Below are 26,491 nucleotides of genomic sequence, written 5' to 3'. Positions count from 1 at the left end.
GTTTATTTATTAAATTTATCTGCCACCCATCTTACTGTCAAGGAAACATAACCAAAGCAGCATCTTAGCAAAGCCCAAACACGTGGCTCCATAAAACAAGCTGATGCAGGACAATCTAGAAACCGCTGCTAATGGAACTCAGGTTGCTAAAAGCAGGGGTCCCCGACCCTCTGGGCTGCAGCCCACTACCAGGCTGTCAATTGTTCAGAACCGGGCGGCAGAAATGATGGCTGAGCGCACATACACACATCTCCAGTTGTGCGAGCAACATGCATGTGCCTGCTGCTTGCAGAAATGGAGCTGGGCGTGTGGGCACACTTGCCTACCACTCGCACCGAACCATCCCCTCCCCCCCCACCCCCAACCAGTCCACAAAGCCAGAAAGATTGGGGAACTCTGGCTTAAAGACTTGGCTGTGCTTATTTTATTATATGTGAAATTGAAGAGGGTATTTAAAAAGTGTGCTAAGAAATGCAGGCTATTTTAAAGGACGCTATGGCATATTGCTGTGTGAAAAGCTTTATCTATTCACAAAATAGCTTCCATCAATTTATGAGAATGCATAGTTCTTGCAAGTTCCTTTAACCCGTTTCTATGAGTTGCTTGTACTATTTCTTTTTCTCTCACAATCACTTTTGCATTCAAACATCATTTTTTATTTCCCAAAAAGACTTGGGCAGCCTCAAAGTTTTCTAAAAATGAAGCTAATGTTAAATGTTGCAATTTTCTTTGCACAATACCACTTTTATTTAAATCTTACTTAGTAGTAAACAGTAACAATAAATCTTATTTATAAATGCACAGGTTAGGAAGGTCAACTCACCTGGCCACCAAGGAAAATAGTGTTTAGAGAAGGTTGAAATTAGTGATGCTGTTACCTCCAAACTCTGGCACTAGAGCTTGGTGTGGAGCTGGAGCTGATAAGAAAACTGTGAGAAGTTTTATATCAACATATATTTTATTCTTTATACTGTTTACATCTTCCATTAGAAAATGAACAGAATCCACAACAATCTGAGAATCAGCATCTCCACTAGATACAGTAAAACCTCCATGGTTGACCACCTAAGTTGACCTAATTTTCGTAGATCAGATGAGCACCCTATGTACACAATAGAAAGCCAACCACTATCTATGTCCCAAAGGTGCTTTTTCAAGAGGAAACTGGACTTTCTGGTTTTTCTTTGAAGATGTTTTATTTCTCATCCAAGAAGCTTCTTCAGCTCTGACTGGCTGGAGGGGAATGGAAGGATTTACTGTATAGTCCTTGCAGACAGATGGTCATCTGCATTCTTTTAGCGGGTTGTTATGGTCTCCTGGAGGTTTGCCTGTGCCCTCGGGGTCACCTGAGTAGTGCAAATGGGTGTGGAGCCTTCTTGGAACTGCTGAAAGGACTGTGTTGAAGATTGGAGATAGATTCAATTTTGACATAGATGGCCTCTTGGACCCTCTTTCAAACCAGCCATCCTCTCTGTCCAAAATGTGTATCTGCAAGGAGTATAAATCCTTCCATTCCCCACCATCCAGTCAGAGCTGAAGAAGCTTCTTGGCTGAGAAGCGAAATGTCTTCAAAGGAAAACCAGAAAGTTCTCTTGCCTCCTGAAAAAGCACCTTTGGGACAACCATGACTTGGAGAAGCTCCATGGACATTTAACCTCTCTCTATATTGACCACCTGTGTAAGTTGTATCTTGACCACCTATACCTTGACCCAAGTTATTAATTTACTCTCTATAATTTGACCAGTCGAGTCCAGTCTGCACCAAGGGCAAGAAAAGTGAAATGCAGACTTGGTAGCAACGAATTTGTTTCAAGAAGAATATCAAAGAATGCAATATTTTTGACTTGATTCAGTAGTTTTAACAACAATTATGGATTCATTTCATAATACAAATTGCACGAAGAGTTAATTTTTTTCCATTTTCCAGGATGGATAAAAAAGTAGCCAACAGCACAATGAATCAATTACATATGCAACCACAGACTTTTGCGAGCTTTTTTACTAATTTTATCTTGCGGCATCCATCAAAGCAAAGCACCAGCAGCAGGGTGCAATTGACAATGGATCAAGAAAGAAAAAAAGAAAAGAGAGAGAGAGAGGAAGAAAGAAAGAAAAAGGAGGGAAGAAGGGAGAGAGAGAGGAAGAAAGAAGGAAAGAAAGAAAGAGGGAGGGAGGGAGGAAGGAAGGAAGGAAAAGAAAGGAAGGGAGGGAGGGAGAGGGAGCGAGAGGGGAGGGAGGGAGAGAGAGAGAAAGAAAGAAAAAGGAGGGAGGAAGGGAGAGAGAGAGAAAGAAAGAAGGAAAGAAAGAGAGAGGAAGAAAGAAAGAAGGAAAGAAAGAGAAAGAAAGAAAGAAAGAAAGAGGGAGGGAGGGAGGAAGGAAAAGAAAGGAAGGAAGGGAGGGAGAGGGAGCAAGGGAGCGAGAGGGGAGGGAGGGAGAGAGAGAGAAAGAAAGAGAGAGGAAGAAAGAAAGAAAGAAAAAGGTGGAAGGGAGAGAGAGAAAAAGAAAGAAAGGAAAAAGAGAGGAAGAAAGAAAGAAAAAGGAGGGAGAGAGAGGGAGAAAGGGAGGGAATGAGGGAGAAAGGAAGGAAGGAAGGAAGGAAAAGAAAGGAAGGAAGGAAGAGAGAGAGGGAGGGAGAGGGGAGGGAGAAAGAAAGAAAAGAAAGAAAGAAAGAAGGAAGGAAAGAAAGAAAAAGGAGGGAGAGAGAGAGAGAGAAAGAAAGGGAGGGAATGAGGGAGAAAGGAAGGAAGGAAGGAAGGAAGGAAGGAAGGAAAAAGAGAGAAAAGGAAGGAAAGAGGGAAGAAAGAAAAGAAAGAAAGAAAGAAAGAAAGAAAGAAAGAAAGAAAGAAAGAAAGAAAGAAAGAAAGAAAGAAAGAAAAGGCAATTTGTGTAGGTGCCAGGAGGAAGGGACCCAGGTTTTACTTTTTGGTCTTTTTCTCTACTCAAGTTGAGTTTTGGGGTCAGCGAGAGTTAAGGATAGGAGAGAGACGGGGGGGGGAGCTTTACAAGGGAAAAGGGGGGAAACCTCCATAGATGGATGAAGCCTTTGGTTGCTTTATAAGGCAAAACTGCGCATGCTCTTCAAAGGGACCCCCCCCCTCCCCTCCACAACAGACGCAGAACTTTCCCATCGCTGACTTCCGAAAGCAACCCCATTGGACGAGAAAACCGTCCAACCTGAACACACAGCGCCGTGAGCGACGCCGACGGCGACCAATCCGGACTCGGCAAAAAGGAAGGCGCTGGGGGCGTGGAGGTAACGGAGCTTTCCGACCAGGCCAAACGCGACTTTCCGAATCGGCCAAAGCAGCCCCCACCACCTGCCCGAGATTGACGGCCAGGCTCGGCTAATCGCGCGAAACCCGGGAGGCGGGTCAGCCTATCCAGAGGAGGCGGAGGCGTGGCCTCCCCCGACCTTGCCGAAGAGCCCCGCGGCCTCCCGCGCTCTTTCCCTGCCTCGCTCGCTCGCCGATCAGCCGCAGGTCGCTTGCTTCGCCGGAGCCGCCGAGATGTCGCTCTCCCACAAGCTCACCCTCGATAAAGTCGACGTGAAGGGCAAGCGCGTCGTCATGAGGTGAGGCTCGAGCGGGGGCTGCCCTGCCGAAGGGGAGGGGGGGCTCCGGGGAGGGGGGGCGCCGAACCTCAAGAGACCCCCCCCCGCGAGGAAAGGGGGGGAGGGGGAGAAAGGGGCCCTTCGCCAATCCACGCGTGGAAAGAACTCTTTTTAAAAAAAAAAAAAGTTTTATTGGTTCCCCCCCCCCACATTCACCCATCTATCTTTTTTGAACAGAGCATTGGCCCTATTTTATCTTATACAATTAATCACATTAATTTGGGGTTTTTATAATTGAGCCAATTATTTAATTATTTTAATTATTTTTAAATTTTGTTTGTCTTTGTGCTTTTAATTAGGCTGTATGTGAGTCCTTCGGGAGAAGGGCGGTATAGAAATAAAATTGTTGTTGTTGTTGTTGTTGTTGTTGTTGTTGTTGTTGTTGTTGTTATTATTATTATATTCAAATACATTTTACTCAATTACAGTTTTTGCCAAAATCTTTCTTCCCCTTTTTTTAAAATCATGTCTCAGTATTTCTAGGCTTGCTTACATAAACAGCATCTTCATTTGCCCTTAAATTCTAATTATTGCTATTTATTCATATTTTTTCTCTTTCATTCTTTAAACAATTCATTCTTTATCTTCATATCTTTATATTTGTTTGGGGTTGCCTTTCTTCCATTTCATCTTGGGAGTCCTTTGGGAGTTGGGCGGCATAGAAATATGATAAATTAAATTAAATTAAATCTTTTTTATTGTACAGCAATCTTTCTCCTCAAACCTACCACCTCTCTCTTTTCTTTCCTTCTTACTTTCTCTTCCCCTCTCTTCTTCTCCTCCCTACTTCCTCTTCCTTTCTCCTTCTCCTCTCTTCCTCCCTCTTACCCTCACTCCTACTCTAATTTCCCTTCCCTCTCTCCTTCCTTCTCTCTTCTTTCTCTCTTCTCCTTCCTTCATCCCTTTTTTGTTGCTGTAATTCATTTTCAATTTTATATTTTCGTGGAAAGAACTCTTAAGGCGGGGTCTCCACCTTGGACTCCAACTCCCAGAATTCCTCTGGGAGCAAAGCTGGTTGGGGAATTCTGGGAGTTGAAGTCCACAAGGCTTAACGTGGCCAAGGTTGGAGACCCCTGCGCTAAGGAATAAAATAAAACCATAAACCCGCTTCCTACAATACAGCGGATTAACGGCAAGAGTTTTGCAATCGGCGCCTCCGGAATAAAAGAGGCTGGTATATAGTGTAGCCAGGGTGTAGGTACCTTCCCTCATAAGTAAGCCCGCATAAGGGCGGTCAAAGAAGGAACCAGGCTTTCCATGCGGGGGGGGGGGCTTGGCTGGCGAGGGAGGCGCCCTTCCTTCCTTCAGGGCTTGATTGACCTGCAAGCGTCTCAGTGCCAGAACTGGGGAGGGAGGGTCTGTGCAAATGGGAAAGGGTCATCCTCTCTTGCCCTAGACTTGATTTAATCGATATATAGATAATGGTATATAGATAATCTAAGAGCTTGGTTTGGACAAAACTCAGCAGCACTTTTTTGTGCAGCTGTTGCTAAAAATAGGACCGCCAATGTCCGATGACAGATATGGCACAAGAAGAAGATAGATAGATAGATAATGGTCCATCTGCCATTGAAAATTGAGAGAGTCGTTAGCAAAATAGTACTGAGACAAAGAACTAACTGCTTAAATCTGTGCCTGAAAAGGAAACCAACAACTACTATGACAACTCTGCAGTTTTGTGTGGAATGGAGACTAAGACCTTAAAATAAATGAAACATTTGCTCAAGGTCATCGAGGACTAGCTCGGATTTTGCATTCTACCATTTTTCTCTTGAAGCCATTTCCCTATTCAAGATGTTTTTTCTTTTAGGTAAAGAGAGAAAGGCTCTCTGAATTTACATCCACATCAGTATTTTTCCTTGCCTTGAGGGCTGGCTGTTTTTCCTGTTGCTTGCTACATATAAAATGGATATGCTGCCAGATTTTGCAGTATCACTGCCAACATCCCTCAGTATTGAACATGCAAGTGCTGCCTGCTAGGAGCTGCAGTTTAACCACATCCGAGTGACAACCCCTTCTAATGCATTGCTGAAAGTGGGTTGGATGGCGGGAGTTTTGTCATAAAATATGCAAGCTTGATTCTGGAACCCTCAGTACAGATCATAAATTAACCTCCTATGATTCATTTCTTGTCTTTCAAAAACATTTTGTCCCAGGGACAATGTGCATTGGCGTAATTCATTAATTCATTTTTTTCTTTCTCAAAATGATTTGTGCTAATACCCAGTGTTTGGCGACTTGCAATCTGTATCAAAGTCCTTCCACTTAAAAAAAAAGGGGGGGGGTGTACTTCCCTTTCTGTTCTGACAGAGTCTGAGAATCTGATTCACAAAGCTCTGGGTTTCCCATTTCCCATTTCTGATCCTATGGAGTAATGGAGTCTTGATTCAGATGGCAGAGATCAACCTCTTCTCTTTGTTTAGCATCTTCTCCATCTCACACCTATATTTATAGCCTAAATTGCTATCCAATTAATATTTAAGTTTATTTGAATTATTGGCTTCTTCTACATATTTAAGTTGTCCCCATCAAATAATTATTTTTGTTTCAGTTATGGTTTCCAATTTTTATTTAACTACTATATTAAATAGTGTTTACATGCTAGAGTTAATTAAGTGAAAAAAGGTGTGATCTGTTGCTTCGCTTGTCTCTTTGAAAATATGGGGATTGTTATTTTGAGATCATACATTCAGAGCCAAGACATCTCCTGAAATTGCTTTTTTCAATTGCTCATGACAAAATTCAACTTTACAACCTGTGTCTTCGTGCTTATACTGTTTAACATAATTTCCTGCTGCTTCCCCTTTGAGGCAGAAAACATGGCTTTGTAAAAATGGACTGTGAAGCACCTTCAAGCTGTGTAGAGCAGGGACGATCCTCAGTTCTAGCTGAGACTGGCGTAATTAATGGCCTTTAAAAGCTGGCCAGTAGATCTGATCCACATATCTACCCGCTGCTCTATGTATCAAAAGACTGGTGGTGTGGACGTTTGGGGGAAGGCACAGCAAATAGAAGTTTAAGCACTTAGCCACGAAAACTAGAGTTTGCAACAGAAATGCAGATATAATGGTACATTAAACTTTGACCATAACAATTTACCTGAAGTCCAAAACCTGTCTTTTATTTTAAAACGTTTTTACTCTACTGATAGTCCCAAAGGTGCTTTTTCAAGAGGCAACTGGACTTTCTGGTTTCTCTTCTCTGAAGAGCTGAAGAAGCTTCTTGGATGACAAGAGAAACATCTTCAAAGAAAACCCAGAAAAAGCACTTTTGGGACAACCATGACCTGGAGGACTGAGAATCTCCATAGACATTTACTGATAGTTTTCTTAATTAGTTTATTAGGTATCTAGGAATGGCACTGTTAGCATGATGCAATATCTGGTCATTTTGTACCCAAATATAATCTGATGTAGGCCCTTTTAAAAAGTCTTGTAAGATTTTATTATTGTCAATGCAATGCTTTAATCTGCTTATAACAGTAACATTTTATCTTATTCTTTTTAAGGGTTGATTTCAATGTACCAATGAAGGATAACAAAATAACCAACAATCAAAGGTAAGTGGTTATTTTTTTTAACTCCTAAGAGTTCTGGGTAGTTCTGTTTATTCCAGTGGATTGCAAGTCAATATGAGACCATAGCATTTTTTTTATTTTAGTTTCAAGAAGAGATGGGACTGCCATCTGTCAACAATGATTTAGACTCTTCTGCTTCAGTGGGGGGTTGGACTAGATGACCTACAAGGTCCTTTCCATCTCTGTTAATCTGTTAAAAACATCAATCAGTATTATCTCCAAATCAGGCTTTTAAATATTTTGCTGGTTCATTTGTTCTGTCAAGGTTTGTCAGACTTGACAACAATTGATCTGGCTTCATATGAGACTTCTCCTTGTTTCTGGCTAACCTTTAAGCATAAAGATGCATTCTGATCCACCGATTGTTAAACTCTTCTTCCAGAAGAAGTCACTTTCCTTTCCTTGTGCATTTTTCTGTTAGGCTGACAAAAGAAGACGAGGCAAAGTGGCTCCAAATATGTGCACAGAATTTCTCCCGAGAGACCATCTTTCTCTTGGCTTAATGAGCTGAATCCTGCTTGTGCTGCAGGACCAAAATTTAGAGTGGTTGGATGCAAAATAAAGTTTTGCTTTTAAGTGATATGAAATATTTTATTTATTGAGAGTTATCTTTTTAAGCAATTGTTTGAAAATGTCTTTTTGTAGAGTTAACAGTCATAAGAATTAATATATAGTCAACTTGCCCAAGAGCTCCTCTTTTGTGCACCAAATAGTTATGATAATGTTTATAGGATCAAAATGGTTTACGTGTGGCAGGATTACTGAAACTTCTGAATTAGATAGTAGTCATCAAACTCCTTCCAGCAGTTCAAGATGTACAAATTAGTGTGCAGAAGAAGATTCCGTAGGTAGGATTTTGATGGCAAGGGACCATGTGATGGTATAATGTATAGCATAAATTGGTGACCTTAGATGTTTTGATTTATACAGGTAGTCCTCGACTTACAACCATTCATTTAGTGACCATTCAAAATTACAACGGCACTACAAAAAAGTGACATGACCATTTTTCACACTTAGCGACCATTGCATTATTCCTATGGTCACGTGATCAAAAATCTGATGCTTGGCAGCTGGCTCGTATTGGTGACGCTTGCTGTGTCCTGGGGTCACATGATCACCTTTTCTGACCTGATGAGCAAAGTCAGTACGAAAGCCGGATTCACTTAACAACCCTGTTACTAACTTAGCAACTGCAGTGATTCACAATAACAGTGGAAAGAAAGTTGTAAAATTCACTTTACAACTATCTTGCTTAGCAGTGGAAATTTTGGGCTCAATTGTGGTTGTAAATTGAGGGTTGCCTCTAATTTGGTTACTAACAGGTAGGTATGCTGGCTGTTACCTCTGGAACTACAGTCCTAAGTGATTGTAAGCTTCATTGTCCATTCATGACCCACAGCAATAGCACTTAACTTATATATTGCTTCACAGGGCTTTACGGCCCTCTTTAAGCGGTTTACATAGTCAGCATATTGCCCCCAACAATTTGAGTCCTCATTTTACCCACCTCAGAAGGATGGAAGGCTGAGTCAACCTTGAGCCTGGTGAGATTTGAACTGCTAAATTCCAGTCAGCCGGCAGTCAGCAGAAGTAGCCTGCAGTACTGCACTCTAACCACTGCGCCACCACGGCTCACGGCCACAGACTCTTATTGCAGGCAGAGCCCATAGATCATTCTGTATTAAATATTTACCTACACAGCATGAGAGTTTTCCTTCCTAGGTGCTTCTACTGAAGATCGTAAATTAAACTTTCCAGTTTTTCTTCTGATTTCATAGAATCAAGGCAGCAATCCCGAGCATCAAGCATTGTCTGGACAATGGCGCCAAATCTGTAGTATTGATGAGTCATCTGGGCCGGCCTGACGGAGTTGCAATGCCTGATAAATTCTCTTTGGAGCCGGTAGCAGCTGAACTCAAATCACTGCTTGGCAGGTAAGATATCAAGGCTGTAATAGAAATGCTATAAAATATTTTCAGCTTCAAAAACTGAGTCTAAATCTTGGCTCACCTCTAGAGACGTCAAATTCCTGAAAGACTGTGTGGGTTCAGAGGTAGAGTCAACTTGTGCCAATCCTGCAGATGGCTCCGTTATTCTCTTGGAAAACCTCCGATTCCATGTAGAAGAAGAAGGAAAAGGGAAGGATGCTTCAGGCAATAAGGTGAGATTGACAGACACAAGTGTCATATTGTGTGCCTCTCAAAGAAATTAGACAGGTAATTAAGCCATGTTTGATCTGTTAATGATGCTTCATGCTTTCTGATGTTAATGTAACAGGAAGAATAACTAATTTCTCTGCAGCATAGTTCTAAGATAGCTTTCTCGTTCAGTTGTGTCCTTAGGACTTTGAGAAGAATGAGGAGAGGGTCGTTGCACTGTTAGATTTCCCCTTATAGACTTGTTTTGTGCAGAATTGTAGGGCCCTGTTTCCACATGGCAGTGACGTAAAATACTCACATTCCTGGGTAAGGACCATGGGGTGGGCATGCACTGTGGGACAACCCAATTTGAAAGCATCAATACACTTTCAGGAGAGGGTCCTATCACTGTTTATCTTTTCCAGAAAGGAAGCCATCCATGGCTGCTGTTTGGCATTATAACTTAAGGGGACATAGGGCTCTCCAAGCAATGTGTCCGCACATCCACCAGAGTTTTTAAGTTGGAAACATCAGGGCCAGTATAAAGGGTGTTGGTTCATTCATTTCCTTGTTCCTTTACCATGGGAAAAAACCAAGCAATCCCCCATCTTCTATCCCACTTGAAGCCTGATATGCTGGGAAAAAATTAATGTTAAGATTGCATTGCATAGAGTTAATATTATCTGGCTCGGGGGTCCAGGAGGAGGGCCTTCTCTGCTGTTCCTCCTGCCCTCTGGAACATCTCCTCCCCCCCCCCCCCCCCACACACACATGAGGTTGACGACAACCTTCTTCCTATCTTTTAGTAAGGGTCTAAAGACCTGGCTCTGCCAGTTGGCTTGGAGCCCCAGTGGGCGCAGTGGAGGTGTTGGTTGAGTAATAATAGATCCCACCTATCCCCCCACTCCGCCCCTGCCCTCCCCATGTGTCCTTGGTTTTAAGGTTTGATTTTAACATTTTATGTTTTAACTGTATATGTAACTAAGCCGGCCAGAGTTACCCTATGGGTGGCAAATAAATTTTACAAATTAAATAAATTTATTTGGATGAAAATATATTTTTGGGCCTTTAAAAGAGATGGAATTTGCATTAAAGCAAAGAGAGGAGGAGGAGTCTAAATTCAAAGTAACTGCAAGAAAAGTTTGACAAAATGCTCTATTATCTGATGAAGTTTTCTTATATACTGTGCGAAGAGAAATCTTTGACTGGGATCCACATATTTTTCAGACAGCCATCTGGTGTCCCTGCTATCTTGCACCTCTGACATTTTCTTGAAGGTCATTGAGAGAACTTGGTCCCAGTCAGTTTCTTTTCTTAGCATCTCTGACCCCATTAAGCCTCAAGTTCGCCTCCGTCTTGTACTATTTTGAGTTTAGAATACTGTTATACAGTATGATGCCCTTTTGCAGGTTGGTGGAGACTACCCATATAGTGCTGTAAAAACATGTGCAAATGAACTTCTGAAGGCCACCTTATAATTCCCACTTGAACCTCTTCCTATATCCTGTTGCTTGTCGTTTCATAGGAAGTGGTTCTTTCACCTGACATTTGATCCTTTGCTGCCTGTCCTTTCTCCTTCAGTTTTGGTTTGAAAGCTCTGTTAGGCATCAGCTTCAGAGGTGATGCTGTCTAATGCACTATGCACATCGAGGAGCCCAAGTAATAACCTTAAAACATATTTTAATTAGTTGATCCTTAGCAACATCTAGGTTGATCCCATTGGAATGTTGAAACCTCCTGCCATGTAAAATGTAAATCTATCCCAATATAAATAAATGAAGTATGGAAGACTGGAGTAACCTTTAAAGGATTTTTCCCCCTCACCATTCCTCTTCAAGACCCTCTAATGATTTGAGAGCAGATCCTATCCTATCTTCTGCTGCTTATTACAAAGGTGGGAAGAGCCCACATTGGTTTCAGTGCAATTCTCAGTAGAGGCTGCAGTTTATCTCAAAATTCTTTGTCCTTAGTAAGTAGAACGGAATAGAGCTGGAAGGGACCTTGGAGATCTTCTAATCCAACCCCTGCTCAAGCAGGAGAAACTATATAAGAGACTATCATTCTAGACTCTTCTTAAAAACCTCCAGCCCATGACTTCTGAAGGCAAGTTGCACTGGTTAATTGTCCTCAATGTTAGGAAGTTTCTCCTTCATTCCAGGTTGCTTCTCTCCTTGATAAGTTTCCATCCATCGTTTCTTGTCTTGCCTTCTGGTGCTTTGGAGAATAATTTGACCCCCTCTTCTTTGTGCAGCCCCTCAAATACTGGAAGACTGCTATCATGTAACCCCTAATTCTTCTATTCTTTAGACTAGCCAAACCTAAATCCTGCAGCTGTTTTTCATATGTCTTTGTCTCCAGGCCTTTGATCATCTTAGTTGCTCTTCTCTGAATTTTTTCTAAAGTCTCAACAACTTTTTTGTAATGCGGTGACCAAAATTGGTTGCAGTATTGCAGGTGTAGTCTTACTAGGGTTTTATAAAGCAGCACTAATACTTCATGTGATCTTGATTCTATACCTCTGTTTATACAGCCAAGGATTTAGGAGAGGGAGCACCTTAAAAGTTTCTTTAATCTGTGTTGTTGTTTTTTTTACTTACTTACTTCACTTTATAGTCATTGCAACTCGTACAACGAAATTAAATGCCATCTTCAGTGTATATTATAATTCTAAAAATAAAACACAAACACACATCCTTCACATTCTATACAATAGAATTGAAAACCGATATTGCGTTAATATTGCACTATACAGTAGAATTCAATATAGTCACTGTCTGGGATAGAAGCTGTTTTACAGCCTATTTGTCTTTCTTTTTATTACCATCTGCCAGATGGTAATAGTTCAAAAAAAGGGTGCGATCCAGGATGAGATGGATCTTTAAGAATGTTTTGAACTTTCTTAAGGCAGCGGGAGCTATCAAGCTCTTCCAAAGAGGGGAGGGGCAACCCATGATCCTCTGGGCAATGACGTTGACCCTCTGGAGCGCTGTCCTATCTGCCCCTGTGCAACTGGCAAACTATACACAGGTGCAGTAAGTTAAAATACCCTCTATGGTGCAGCGGTAGAAGGTCACCAGCAGTTTTCCATTCAGTTGTTGTTTCCTGAGAAGTCTCACGTAGTATAATCTCTGCTGGGCCCTTTTGACCAGGGCTACAATGTGTGCCCCCCAGGTCAGATCCTCTTTTACGATAACACCCAGAAACTTAAAACTGGCCAGTTGCTCCACTCAGCAAGGGCTGGATATCTGATCTATTCCTTCTACAGTCCACTATAAGCTCCTTGGTCTTACTGGTGTTAAGGATCAGGTTATTGTCTGCACACCACGAAAGCAAAGGGCATGATGGGTGGCTAGGTCAAAAAGCCCAAAGTGAACAGGTAACATACCTGCTATGAACTTTTTACTTCATCATCCTCTTCCTGGTGAAAGTTTCCCTTTTGCCACTGTTTGCATAGTAGTGTTTTATTTAGGGAGCTTTTTTGTAAATCTTGATGTGGAGGGGGGGGGCTTGAGGAATGAATGTCAATTGACTTGCACTTTTTTATTTTCTTCCAGATCAAGGCTGATTCTGCAAAAGTGGATGCTTTCAGAGCATCACTTTCTAAATTAGGAGATGTTTACATTAATGATGCCTTTGGAACTGCACATAGAGCTCACAGGTGAGTCTTTGTTGTCACGCTGGTTCCTGAATTAAAGTCCCCTTGTGGTATTAACCGTTCTTCTAGGACAGGGGTATCAAATTGGCAGACCGGATGCGTCACGCACAGGCCACGCCCACCCCAGCTCCGCATATATTATATTATAGCTCACTATAATAAACTGTTTTTATTTTGAATGCTTTACATTTGAGAAAATATATGTCAACTGTCCCACTTGATTCATATAGTAAATAAAGTAAGGACATTACTTTTCTCAACGAGTATAATTTACTAGACCAACATGGTTACAAAAATAGCGAAGCCAATTCTGATATTTTCTCACACAAATAGCATGGTTGACTTTCCCTTTTCCCTTGGCCTTCCCACCATTATTAATTATTCTCCAATGAGCTGCATTTATTTTGTTTGGAAAACGGACTCTTTGTTTCGCAGACATTCCCAGCAAGTGATCTCTGGAGGCTGCCATTGTCTCAGGCTCCGAGCTGGTGTTCTTTGCCTTCGTTTGCCCATCATGACCTCCCTGCCTTCTAACCCATTGCCTCTCACCATTGCTGTTGTCAGGCTGTGAATGGGGATTGCGAAGCCAGCTGAATTGCAGCCATGACAATATAATTTAATCTTTTCAAAACTTTGATTCCCACAAGAGTATGTATTAGGTTGAGTTTTCCTTAACCTATCATTTGTATTAGCGATGAAGTTCAACTCAATAAAAAATGTTGACTGCTGTAAGTGTTGGGTACGTTGCTCTTTATATTAAAAAAGCTACTGGAAGAACCATAGTAAGCAAGTGCCTAACTGTCTACCATACATATTGTAAATGTTCTCTTTGTCAAACGATATTTTTAGTATGAATTTTAGATTTGTGGAGGAAATGGTAAGCAATATTTTTAAAAAATTATTTCACAAAAAAGGTTCTTGAAAATCTATTTTCTTATATTTTAATCCATGCAAAATCTCCAAATCAAAAATATCAGTAAGGCTTTGGGTGGTTCGGCTGATATTTTAACTGAATACTTTCCCACTTGTTGACTTGAATAGATTTGATTTAATTGAATTACCTTTGTAGAATCAAACCAACGGACACAGGTGCTTATCTGTATTGCAAATTACTGAATTTTTCCCCCTTTTGCAACAGCTCCATGGTTGGGGTCAATCTGTCTCACAAAGCTGCTGGCTTTCTAATGAAGAAAGAGCTGGATTATTTTGCTAAAGCTCTAGAGAACCCAGAACATCCCTTTTTGGCAATCCTTGGAGGGTAAGAACGAAATTGTTTGGGTTTTTTAACCGCTTGTTTTTCTTCCCTTAAACTTGTGGGGGGGGGAACCCCTCTAATTATTAGTTTGTTGAGGTTTATGATGTGGGCAAAAAATTTTAATTAATATTTATGGCCATGTTGTCTTTTGGTGACTTTTCAAAAAAGAAAAACTGCCCCAGGCTTAGTATATGCTATTATGGGTTGGATCAATTAAAATAGTTCTGTATGTGTTTGGCCTTTCAAGCAGAGTTAGCGCATATCCTGCCTGATCAGCAGTTCTCTGTGTAAATTGAAACTTTTGCCATTATGCCAGGATGGTACTATAACTGGACACACAACTCCTACAGCGTTCAAGAGAGACATGTTGGGATTTTTTTTACAAGGGAACGAATCAAATAGCAGATTAATATTTTTAACTCAAAGACATGTATTTAGTGGAAATATGCTGAATTGCAGTATAAATTTAGTTTTATTTGATGTTTCAGTGGACGGGAGAATATCAAACCAATGTTGCTAAGCAGGGCCAGATTTTGAGATTAGTTGCACAAAACTGACGGGGAGGGAATTCAGTGCCAGAACAACCTGCACTACAGCTACAAAGGGGGAGTGTACGCTGGACGGTTCGGTCCAGTCCCCCCTCCTGCACCTGGCCCAGTGTTTTGCTTTCCCCAGCTGACTTCCACAGCAAGGAGCTCTCCTAGGGGATGTCTCCAATACAGTTTTCTACTTCAAAAATGCTCGCTTGGAATCAAAGGGTTTCTGATGTATAACTTCAGCATGAAGTTGAGCTATAAAGCCCTGCTATCCTCAGAGCCCAGCTTCTCCTGCAGTTCAGTCTAGAAGTTTTTTTAAAAAAAACAACAACCAAGAGCAGAATCTGGCTCAGCTTGGTTCTCACTTCACTTAAGGGTTTGGCTCCAGGAACACCTGAAGTGCAGGAACCATTTGGGTCTCTCTTCCCAAGGCTGAGAAGATCCATGGCCAAGTGTCTTTTCTGTCTCAGGCATCAGTTGAGCAAGGGACTCCACTGGATGGGCACATGGGGATGGAGGTCAACATGCCCCAGGCTTCTCTAGCAGAAATCACCCGTGCTCTTACTGTCTTGGTCTAACAGCACTGGTGGCAATCTTAGTACCGTCCGGAAAGGTCTGTGACAACTCACCATGGCCATCTCACCACAGGGCAACTCACTGCGGGATGAGAGTTACATTAATATCAAAGAAATGGTGGAATAGAATCATTAAAGAAAGGATGCAAAGGAGGGACAGAATGAAATGTGAATGGCAAAAATTAAAATAATTTTTATTTATTTTAAATGATTAAATAGAATTGTTACATTGTCCCACAACTAATTGTCTCGCGGTGAGTTGGCCATGGCGAGTTCTCCTGCACCAAGTTGCCCGTGGTGAGTTGGCTGCAGCGAGTTATCTATGGCAAGTTTTCCCATTCCCCCTGGAAAGATCTTGTGCTGGCATTTTCTAGATAAAGGGCATCTTGAACAATCAGTGTCGGTTTCTGAGCAAGCCACCGTTTTGCAAATAAGAGGAAATAAAAGAACTCACAGTAGTTAGAAATCAATGGAACGATAGTATAGAGTCCTGGGGTTGTGCTTAAACCATTTGCCCACAGAGGTACTAAGAATTGCTGTTAGGAAACAATGTGGCTTTCCTGGTTATATTTTATTTTGGAGAAACACAAATCCATAATTCTGGCTATCTGGAGTAGATTTCCAGAAATGCTTTATTACATGCAGCTTACTTGTGAATAACAGGGGTTGGAGATCTGCTCGGTCCAGATTTGACCCTTGTAGCTGAAGAATCGTGTGCAGCTTCAGCTGCTGGTTACCAGAGTGAGACATTCGGGCAGGAGAGGGCAGCCTAGCACAGCTAACAGCTTTCGGAGAGGAGATGTCGGAGTCTTCCTTTTTATTTTGTTTTCTTTTTTAAAAGTCCAACCGTTAATGCATTTCTTTATCCAAAGAACCACAGTAATAACCCATTCTGTAAAAGGGATTGGAACAACGGGGTTAGGGTCTACCTGTCTCAATACATTTTGGATAATTATAAATTATTTGTATTGATAATTCATAATGTTTTGATTTTTCAAACCAGAGTGGAGAACAGATGCGTCCAATCAATTTAGAGCTTCAATCCTTTTGACTTGAAAGAGAGCCAGGTCTATGGATGTGTCCCTCTGTAATGCCTTTCTCTCTATTTTAAGCTTTGCTTATATAAGTCAAAAAAGTAAATGAGTTTATGTGTTTCTCCCATTTAACAATAAAACACGAAATCTTTATTTTCATACTTGTTTCTACAGTCTAATTAGCTGTTTTCTTTGTCAAGCATTTTTATTTCAAATATTCCACAGAAATATTTAACAACTTGGATCTCTTTTTCTCCCTGCTCGTTAGAGCTAAGGTTCAGGATAAGATTCAGCTAATCAATAACATGTTGGATAAGGTCAATGAGATGATTATTGGTGGTGGAATGGCCTTCACCTTCCTCAAAGTACTCAACAATATGGAGGTATTTATTTATTTAATTTCTACAGGTGTCCCATCTCAGACAAGTGGGTCTGTGTGCTACAATGTTGTATTTAGTTGAGAAAAAGTAAATACCGTATTTTTCGGAGTATAAGACGCACCTTAGTTTTTGGGGAGGAAAATAAGAAAAAAGCTGATTGGCAGGTGGATCAGCCTCCCGGAATACCCTCAATCAGCTGTTCCCAGAGGTGAATTTTAGCAACAGGTTCCTTGGTTGTGAGCTCTGTGCCTTGCTTTTTTTTTTCCCCCTGCCTCTGAAACTTCTGAAACTCCGCTTCAGAAAAAACTTCTTTTCCTGCCTCTGAAAGCCTCCGAAACAGAGCTTCAGGAAAAAAAGCCTCTGAAGCTCTTCTTTGGGGGCTTCTTTTCTGAAGCTTCATTTCTGATGCTTTTTTCAGCCTCTGAAACCTCCATTTGAGAAGCTGGGCGGGGCTACATTCGGTGTATAAGACGCACCCAGATTTTCACCCTCTTTTTGGGGTGGGGGAGTGCATCTTATACTCCGAAAAATATGATATATAGGAACAATTCTTTGTATTAATCAGTGTTAAATGTTTAGTAAGTTGTTGGTCATATACAAGACAATTTTCCCTGATCTACTTTTTCATATAAGTTCATATTTCATTAATATTGCTCCTTTGACTAAGCTACTGTAACACTTCTAATTTAGACCTGAACTTTCAGAAGTCGCACTGCAAATAATTTTCTTCAGCCTCTTGCTTCCCATCTGCCACCAGTCACTTCATAGGAACATAGAAAATTGATGGCAGAAAATGTATTAAAATGGTTTTATTTTGAAAAGGCAACTTGACTTATTTTTGAGGAAAAACTAAATGTTTCGCTTCCTATCCTGGAAGCTTCATCAGTTGTATTGGATGTTGGGGGAGATGGAAGGGCAGTGACTGACAGTTGAGATTAGTTGGTGGGACAGAATGGGGAGGGGGGAGAAATAGGGGAAAGGTGTTTTTTTTTTTTTTTTTGCAGTGAACTGGTCTTAACATTCTCTGAAAGCCATTGTGGTTACTTGGGGTTTTATCTGTGATTCAGGGTCACCTAAATCAGAGGTGTGGAATCTGCTTGGAAGAGCCAAAAGGACTGCATTGTAAATTGGGGTAGGTGGTGTCTTATCCCTCCCCCTCTGTTGAGAGAGGGCTGCTCAGTGTTAATTTAAATGGCCTCTCTTACCCCTCTTTCAAATCAGTGGTCCTCTCTATCCACAATGTGGACTTTGCTATCTTCAAAAGGGTGACTCTTATCTTTCAAATGCAGATGGACCACTGAATCGTGTCCTGGTGGATTAAATTTCTCATGTGCCATGTGCTTCTGAAGTGGTTGTTTTGTTTCACCAATGTACACATCTGCACACGTCTCACTGCATTGTACACGCATCATAAACGTTTTATCCTTCAGGTGGACAAGTTTCTGCCTTATTGCACTCTTGGGCTTAAAATGTACAAGTTTGTGACGTTGGTTGAAAATCCTCCTGAGTTTTTCAGATATTCCAGCAATATGTGGAATGACAATGTTGCTTCGTTTGTTACTCTCTTCCTTGTGTAGAGGAGGTCATGCTCCTCTACACAATTTGATGAAGGCCCAGTTAGGATAGCAACTCTGAGGGATTCCTTGTTGTGTTCTAATTCTTTTTCTTTTCCCTCTTTACTGGTAGTCAAACTTTTAGCCCGATGGCGTAGGGTTCTGATCACTCCCAATTTGTGTTCTAGTGGGTAGTAAGAATTAAAATGCAAATACTGATCAGTGTGCATTGGTTTTTTTGTAAGATTCAATATTAAGGCTTCTGTCAGCCTCAGCTTGCCTGCTTCAGCTGCCATAAGAAACGGGGAGGGATTAGTTATGGAGCAAAGGGGGGAAGGGAGCAGGAGGTGGTTTTGTCTTTCTAGGAGGGGACTTCGTGAGAAACGAAACTGTATTTTCAAAAGGGGACGGCTGACCAACTGTCCGACATTCCTGATGAATGACGCTGCCAGACGTGTTGCCACCTGACCTTTGGAAGACCTTTGGATTGGCTGATGATTTATAAACACGAGGGGGGGAAGAAGCTTAGTAGATGCATTTCGCGCGTTTTGCTCACTTCCAGCTTTAACTGGGTTGTTAATCATTTCATATTCAGTAAAAGTACCAAATTCTTCAAAATGCTTGAGTTTGGGGTTTTCTTTCCTGGATATTGAAGGAAGCATACCTGACAGCTTCCATCTTCCGTAATGTGTACAACACAGTCCAGGAAAGCCAGACTGTTTTCCTTAACATCTTCCCGTTGGTATCCGTCCACAGAGTTGATGTGTTTGATGAAGGATTCCACTTCCTGTGTTTTAATCTTGATCCAAGTATCATCCACAGACCTCTACCAGTCAGTTGGTGAAATTCCTGGGAATGAGTTTAGGGCTTTGGTTTCTACCTCTTCCATGTACAGATTTGCCACAATGGGGGACACAGGTGAAGCCATGGCACAACCGTGTTTTCATTTGTAGAAACCCTCATTGTATTTAAAATAGGTAGTGGTCAGACAGAGGCCCAACGTGGCACATATGTGGTCTGGGCTGAGGTTGGTTCTGCTACCTCTTGTAGCAGACATTTCTTCATTACCATGACAGCTTCAGTTGTTGGAATGCAGGTGAAGAGTGAGGTCACATCGTAAGAAACCATAGTTTCATCTGGATCCAATTTTAGTTTCCAAGCTGACAAAGTCCTGTGAATTGTTGATGTGATGAATGGTGTTGCCAATCAAAGGAGCTAATAAAATGATTAGATGTTTTGCAGTGCTAGGTGACAAGAGTTGATGCTGCTGACAATTGGTCTGGATTTCCCCCTCTGGATTTGGGGGAGTATATATGCATGAGTGGCTTCCCCAGGGTAAAAGCGGGAGTATTGTGGCTTGTCAGTTGCATTGTCCTTAAGTAGCTTTTGCAGGAAGTTGATGACCCGTTTTCTTTTAAAATATATGGACTGCCCAAAATCTACAAAAAGGGAATACTTTCCTTTTCCATTTCTCTCCCACCCATCCCCCAATCCTGTCAGAACCTATTAATCTCAACTGTCAATAACTGTCCTTCCATCTCCCACAGCATCCAACACAACTGATGAAGCTTCTGGGATAGGAAGCAAAATGTCTTGTTTTTCCTCAAAAATCAGTCCAGTTGCCTTTTCAAAAGAAAAACCACTTTTGATCACCAGGATAACTGAGAATCTTCATAGACATTCTATGTCAGAAAAAGACCTAGTGGTCCATCAAATCTGCCTTTTGAGTTTAATTTTATTTTTTTAACTTTTGTTGGACGATGGATATGTGTTTATCCCAAGCATGTTTAAACTCAGTTACTGATGATTGACCCATCAGCTCCATTAGAAGTTTGTTCCAATCTTCCACTACTCTTTCTGTGATGTAATACTTTCTAGCATTACTTTTGAACTTCTCTCCTGTCAGTTTGAGGTTATGCTCCAGTGTTCTTGATGTTTGCTTATTATTGAAAATACTGCCTTCTAGAACCTTAATTTATTTAAAGGTTTTGATCATAGTCTTCCCTTTTCTTTCTTCTTTAAGGATACATATTTGCAGGTGTCTTTTGTGGCACTCATTGATTTCATTGCAGCTGGCACCACCATTATATGCTACTGAACTGTCTTTGTTTCTTCCAGATTGGCAACTCTTTGTTTGATGAAGAAGGATCAAAAATCGTCAAAGATCTGATGGCCAAAGCTGAGAAGAATGGTGTCCGGATCACTTTGCCTGTCGACTTTATCACTGCAGACAAATTTGATGAGAACGCTAACACTGGGGTAGCTACATTGGCCTCTGGCATTCCTGCAGGCTGGATGGTGAGTGGAAGAAATCATTGCTAGACGTTTTTCTTCTCTGCACTTTCCAGAGAAAGGGCTGAATGGTCTCATTTGCTCCCTTGGCCTTAGGGACTGGATTGTGGCCCTGAAAGCACTAAGCTCTTTGTGGAAGCTGTGGGCAGAGCCAAGCAAATTGTGTGGAACGGTCCGGTCGGTGTCTTTGAGTGGGAGAAGTTTGCCAAAGGAACCAAAGCCGTGATGGATAAAGTAGTGGAAGTTACCAGCAAAGGCTGCATCACCATTATCGGTACAAATCTTTCTGTTCTTCTTCTGGGTGTCACTTTTTGATTAGCACCTTTTTGATCAATTTGAACAATGTCTTTCACAGAAGGAACAGAGGGCATTGCCTTACATTGGCAAATTCAGTAATATCGATGCCACCTATCTCTGTTGCCCTTATTTTGTATTTGGATTGTACTTTGGATTGTCCAGCATATCCAACTGGCAAAGAATGTTTGGAATGGTACCTGGAGAGAACCTCTGGCTGGAAGTGGGTTGCTCTGACCCTTCTTTTAAACGGTTTTAACAACAAACAACACATTTTGGTATCAGCCCAGTTGTGTGTCCTCACACAGTCCAAACTATTTTACAGGTGGAGGAGACACTGCTACCTGCTGTGCAAAGTGGGATACGGAAGATAAAGTTAGCCACGTTAGTACAGGAGGTGGAGCCAGTCTGGAACTTTTAGAAGGTAATGGGTTTCTTTTTCTTTCTTTTTTTTTAAATTACCTGATGAGTTAATAGCTTGCTTTGAGCACTGCTCCTGCCACAGACTTTTTTGTTGTTCAGTCACTAAGCCGTGTCTGATTCCCGTGACTCTATCAACCCGTCCTCCAATAATCCTGGGAGTTTGCCCAAATTCATGCTCATTGCATCAATAACACTATCTAACCATCTTAGCCTTTGCTGCCCCCCTTCTCCTTTTGCTTTTTGTCTTTCCCAACATCAGGGTCTTTTCCAAAGAGTCCTCCCTTCTCATGGTGGCCAAAGTATTTCAGCTTCGGCATCTGTCCTTGCAAAGGACAGTAAGGGTTGATTTCCTTTAGGATTGACTGATTTGACCTCTTTGCAGCCCAAGGGACTCTCCACCACCACAATTACCACGCTTCCGAAGCATCAGTTCTTCGGTGGTCAGCCTAGTTTATGGTCCAGTTCTCACAGCCATACATTACTACTGGGAAAACCATAGCTTTGACTATACAGACCTTTGTCACCAAGGTGATGCCTCTGCTTTTTAATAGGCTTAGGTTTGCCATAGCTTTCCCCACAAGGAGCAAGCATCTTTTAATTTCATGGCTGCAGTCACCGTCTGCAGTGATCTTGGAGCGCAAGGAAATAAAATCTCATTGCTAAAGGCTGGCTGGTAGGATGTTGAGCGTGAACTTGCTAGCGTGTGAAATGAGAACAATTGTTCGGTAGTTGGAACATTCTTTGGCATTGCCCTTCTTTGGGATTGGAATGTAAACTGACCTTTTCCAATCCTGTGGCCATTCTTAAGAGTTTTCCAAATTTGCTGGCATGCTGAATCCAGCACTTTAACAGCATTATCTTTTAGGATTTTAAATAACTCAACTGGAATACTGTCATCTCTGCTAGATTTGTTGTTGGTAATACTTCCTAAGGCCCATTTGATTTCGCACTCCAGAATGTTTGGCTCAAGGTCAGCGATTACATCATCATGGTTATCAGAGACAGTATAGTTCTATGGATTCTTGCCACCTCTTCTTTATCGCTTCTGTTAGGTTTTTAAAGATGGGCACCCATCTTTGCATGAAACATTCCCTTGATAGCTTCAATTTTCTTGAAAGTCTTTCTCTAATTTTTCCCATTCAGATGTTTTCCTCTATTTCCCTGCCTTGTTCATTTAAGAGGGCCTTCTTATCTCTCCTTGCTTTTCTCTGGAAATGTACATTCGATTGGGTATATCTTTTCCTTTCTCCCTTGTCTTTTGCTTTCCTTCTTTCCTCAGCCATTTGTAAGGCCTCATCAGCCACTTCACTTTTTCATTTCTTTTTCTTTGGGATGGTTTTAGTTGCTGCCTCTTATACAATGTTTCAAACCTCCATCCATAGTTCTTCAGGCACGCTGTCTACCAGATCGAATCTCTTAAATCTATTAATCACCTCCTTTGTATATTCATAAGGGATATGATTTAGGTCAGGCTTGAGCAGCCTAGTGGTGTTCCCTAACTTCCTTCAATTTAAGCGTGAATTTTGCAGTAAGAAGCCACAATCATCTCCAGGTCTTGTTTTTATTGACCACACAGAGCTTCTCCATCTTTGGCTGCAAAGTGCATAATCTGATTTTGGTACTGATTATCTGGTGATGTCCATGTGTAAAGTCGCCTTTTGGGTTGTTGGAAAAGAATGTTTGCTGTGGTCGGCATATTCTCTTGACCGAATTCTGTTAGCCTTTGCCCTGCTTCATTTTGTACTCCAAACATGCCTGTAATTCCAGTTGCCTCTTGACTTCCTACTTTAGCATTCCAATCCCCTATGATAAAAAGGACATCTTTTTTTGGTATTAGTTCTACAAGATGTTGTAGGTCTTCATAGTATCAGTCAATGTCAACCTCTTCAGCATTGGTGGTTGGATTACTGCGATGTTGAATGGTTTGCCTTGGATTTGAAACTGAGACCATTCTGTCATTTTTGTGATTGTACCCCAGTACTGTCCCCACTCTTTTATTGACAATGAGGACTGTTCCATTTCTTCTAAGGTTCTTGCTCACATTAGTAGACTCAGGGCCACCTGAGTTAAATTCACCCATTCCCGTCCACTTTAGTTCACTGATTCCCAACATGTCAATGTTCAATCTTGCCATGTTTGACCACATCCTGCTTACCTTGATTGATACATCTTACATTCCAGGTTCCTATGCAATATATTTCTTTACAGCATCAGACTTTCCTTTCCCCACCAGACACATCAACAGTTGAGCATCCTTTTGGCTTTGGCCCAGCCGCTTCACTCTTTCTGGATCTACTTGTAATCGCCCCCCACTCTTCCCCAGTAGCATATTGGGCACCTTCTGACCTGAGGGACACATCTTCTAGCATCCTATCTTTGGTGTAGTGCAATTGCATGTGATGAATTGTATCCATGAAAATTTATGACAGAATTAAATATATGACTTTTAAGGTGCTACAGGATTCCTAGTTTGTTGGCAAAGACTAATGCTGTCACCTCTTGGGGGAAAAAAATATAGTTGTGTCTTTGTGGGCTGCATTGTTCTGTGAATGATTTGATTTCCTCTAGTAATTAAGCTGTTTCCCAATACATACACATTTTGTCTTTCTGTTGCCTTTACTTGCTGTCTGAAAAATAAGCCAAACTAAAGTCTTCTGCAACTATTATTACCAGAAATGCTATGCTGGACAGGCTCTTTGTCTCTGTTGCCTAGGAATTAACAATGAAGGGGAAAGAATGTGCACTTGTAGAGAGAGCCCATGAAAGTGAAATGTCCTCTTTAGTTTAGACTGTTAGCATTCAAAATGTAGGTTTTCCTCAGTGGTTCTAAACGGTGGTGGTAAAATTTCCTCAGGATATAATGCATGTTTAGTAAAGCTGTAGCTAAACTCCTTAAAATACATTATTAAAGAATATGAGAATTAGGGTGTGACTTTAGAACAGATAAAGATAGATTTCTATTATTTTAAAGTACATTTAGTGCAGCATGTAATTTGCTCAATTTGGGTTAAAATTTCTGATTTCTTACCTGGTGCCCTTGAACTGGTACTTCAGCGATAGGTGGTCTTTTCCTTGTTGAAAACCACCTTCTCTATGCGTTGCTACACCATACATACTAGACAGTGGGCAAGTCAAACCAAAAATAGATGACCGTTGAAATGAATACGTGGGCTGCCTCTGCACTGCTCCACATCATGAAGAGAACATACTTGCCAGTAGTTCTCCATGCAGGCATCATCAGTTGGAGCGGCTAATTCAAATTCTTGAGTTAATGTGTCCTGGGTAATATAACACATACGAATGAAAACCTATCATTGAAATTTACTTTCGATTGTCTTAGTTGTGCAGAAATCCCTGAAATTTTCTGTAATGGCCCCTATTCCTTCAGCATTCTAAACACTCCAGCAGGAGATAGCAAAGACCTCTGGGAGGTGAGGGCTTGAGGGAGGACCTTTGACTCAGACGATGAAATGAGCTGTGCTGAAGTTAGTTATTCATGCTTGTGTCTTTTCAACCATGTGCAGGTAAAGTTCTTCCAGGTGTCGATGCTCTGAGCAGCGTGTAATGCGTAGGACGTGGGATAAATGAACACCACTTCTCTGACTGTTCCTCTGCGCCAGCATTTAAAGTAGATACTGCACCACCTTCATAATTGTTCAAGCAGCAGAGCAGAGGGTGTACACTGGAAGCAAGCGGAATCAGGCTCTGTTCTGCAAAGGCGACGGTTTACATAACACTGATTTGCCTGTTGCTATCTCATCTGAACTACTGTATTGCGAAAACAGCTTCTGTTATTTTCAGTGTACATACTCATATTTTAGCCTTTTAAAATAGGCAGAGTTCCCTGATGTCAGATTTTCAAAACCATCAGTTTGCTTCCGTGGTACTTTAGCTGCTTCACACGATCCACAAGCAAGCGAAGAACATACATTTCAGGATATGAATGTAAGCTTTCAAATAAATGTTAAGTGTGAGTAGAAATATTTCCTTTTGAGTGTATTTTTTCTAAATTTCGTTACATAGTACAAAGTTTATACAATTAGAACATCTCCCAGGAATAGTTTTAAGGATTGACCAAGATACTCTACCCTTAGCATGTCTAGGAAAAACTTTTTAAAAAGAGTTTGAATCATGTCCAATTACTGAGGGACTGTAGCAATATTCAGATTATTCTCTTTGCTTTTCTCTGATGATTGCAGTTTTAAGTATTGACACTACAGTTTAAGATGTCGAGAAAGTACATATGTCTGTACAGAATTTTTTAACTTCTCTTTTTTGGAGGGTGGGACAATATGGGAAGTATGTGCAACCTATATACAAGTTGACTTGTTATTTTAAATATGAACTACAGTTGCTTTATTTTCTTCACAGCAGATAAATTGTTGTGAAATATAAAATGCCCAGTCAGAAGCTTTTTAGCAACATCTGGTTTTATTTCTTACACAATGGGTAAAATTGCTTCAGTAGTTCAGTGTTCCCACAAAAGTAAGTTTTTCTGTAAATTGGAGTGTTGTAACAGCCTTTATTCAATTTCATAACTTATTTGGAGGGTGAATAAAACTCTCAACTATCAATTTCAAAAATATGGGGAGTAGATTTGCCCTTTTAAATTATGGAACTTAAGTGACTGAAAATAGGTTTCCCATTACGTATATATTCGCCAAAAGAAAATGATTATCTCTGGAGGAAATAGTTGGGGTGCTGAGACAGTTTGGGACGTTGGCGTATGAAAGGTTTGTGGGAGTATGAAAAGACGTGTATAACAAAGTTGTTAAGTCAAAAGTGGCCAAATACATCCAGTGGGAGCCACTCCAGGCCTCTCCAGAAATAAAAAGCAAAAACACTCAGAATTTTCAGTTCAGTAGACGAGAAAGATCCCGGTGGCTTCGTTTACATGAAGCATTTTTTACTGCGATATTTTTTACAGCTGGCAAAAATTGTTCCCATCCGCTTTCATTTGACACTGTGCCTTTGTAAAAGAACAGCGTTTAAATCTGGCTTTAAAAACCTTTTTGCCTTGGTTCAAACAAGCCCTCAAGCTGAGGAAAAATACCTTGGAATACAGTCAATTTTAAAAAAAAAATCAGATTAATAGCACTGCTGGAATACTGTTAAAAAAAAAAAAAGAAGAGAAAAACGCCTTCAAGCGAGCTGCGGGAGGCAGGA

General features: G+C 41.1%; 1 protein-coding gene across 1 annotated transcript; it reads left to right on the top strand.

The window, feature by feature from the left end:
* The first annotated feature begins 3,073 nt into the window (after positions 1-3,073).
* On the top strand, positions 3,074-25,306 carry PGK1 (phosphoglycerate kinase 1). Its single transcript, XM_060692027.2, has 11 exons — positions 3,074-3,571; positions 7,119-7,169; positions 8,969-9,124; positions 9,207-9,351; positions 12,883-12,986; positions 14,122-14,241; positions 16,652-16,766; positions 20,435-20,614; positions 20,705-20,882; positions 21,228-21,326; positions 24,850-25,306. The coding sequence occupies exons 1-11, from the start codon at positions 3,507-3,509 to the stop codon at positions 24,888-24,890; spliced, it is 1,254 nt and encodes a 417-aa protein (XP_060548010.1). The 5' UTR covers positions 3,074-3,506; the 3' UTR covers positions 24,891-25,306.
* The last annotated feature ends 1,185 nt before the right edge of the window (positions 25,307-26,491 follow it).

Source organism: Pantherophis guttatus, chromosome 12, assembly GCF_059756535.1.
Source record: "Pantherophis guttatus breed Tessera chromosome 12, ASM5975653v1, whole genome shotgun sequence".
In the NCBI taxonomy this organism is placed as follows: domain Eukaryota; kingdom Metazoa; phylum Chordata; class Lepidosauria; order Squamata; family Colubridae; genus Pantherophis; species Pantherophis guttatus.
The sequence above is the reverse complement of the archived record's forward strand: the minus strand, read 5'-3'. Positions and strand labels throughout refer to the sequence as shown.

Excerpts from the sequence above, each read along its gene's own strand:
- PGK1 (XM_060692027.2), top strand. The coding sequence starts at position 3,507 with ATGTCGCTCTCCCACAAGCTCACCCTCGATAAAGTCGACGTGAAGGGC. Across the intron at positions 9,125-9,206 it reads CTCAAATCACTGCTTGGCAG|AGACGTCAAATTCCTGAAAG; the intron begins GTAAGATATCAA and ends GCTCACCTCTAG. Across the intron at positions 14,242-16,651 it reads TTTTTGGCAATCCTTGGAGG|AGCTAAGGTTCAGGATAAGA; the intron begins GTAAGAACGAAA and ends CCTGCTCGTTAG.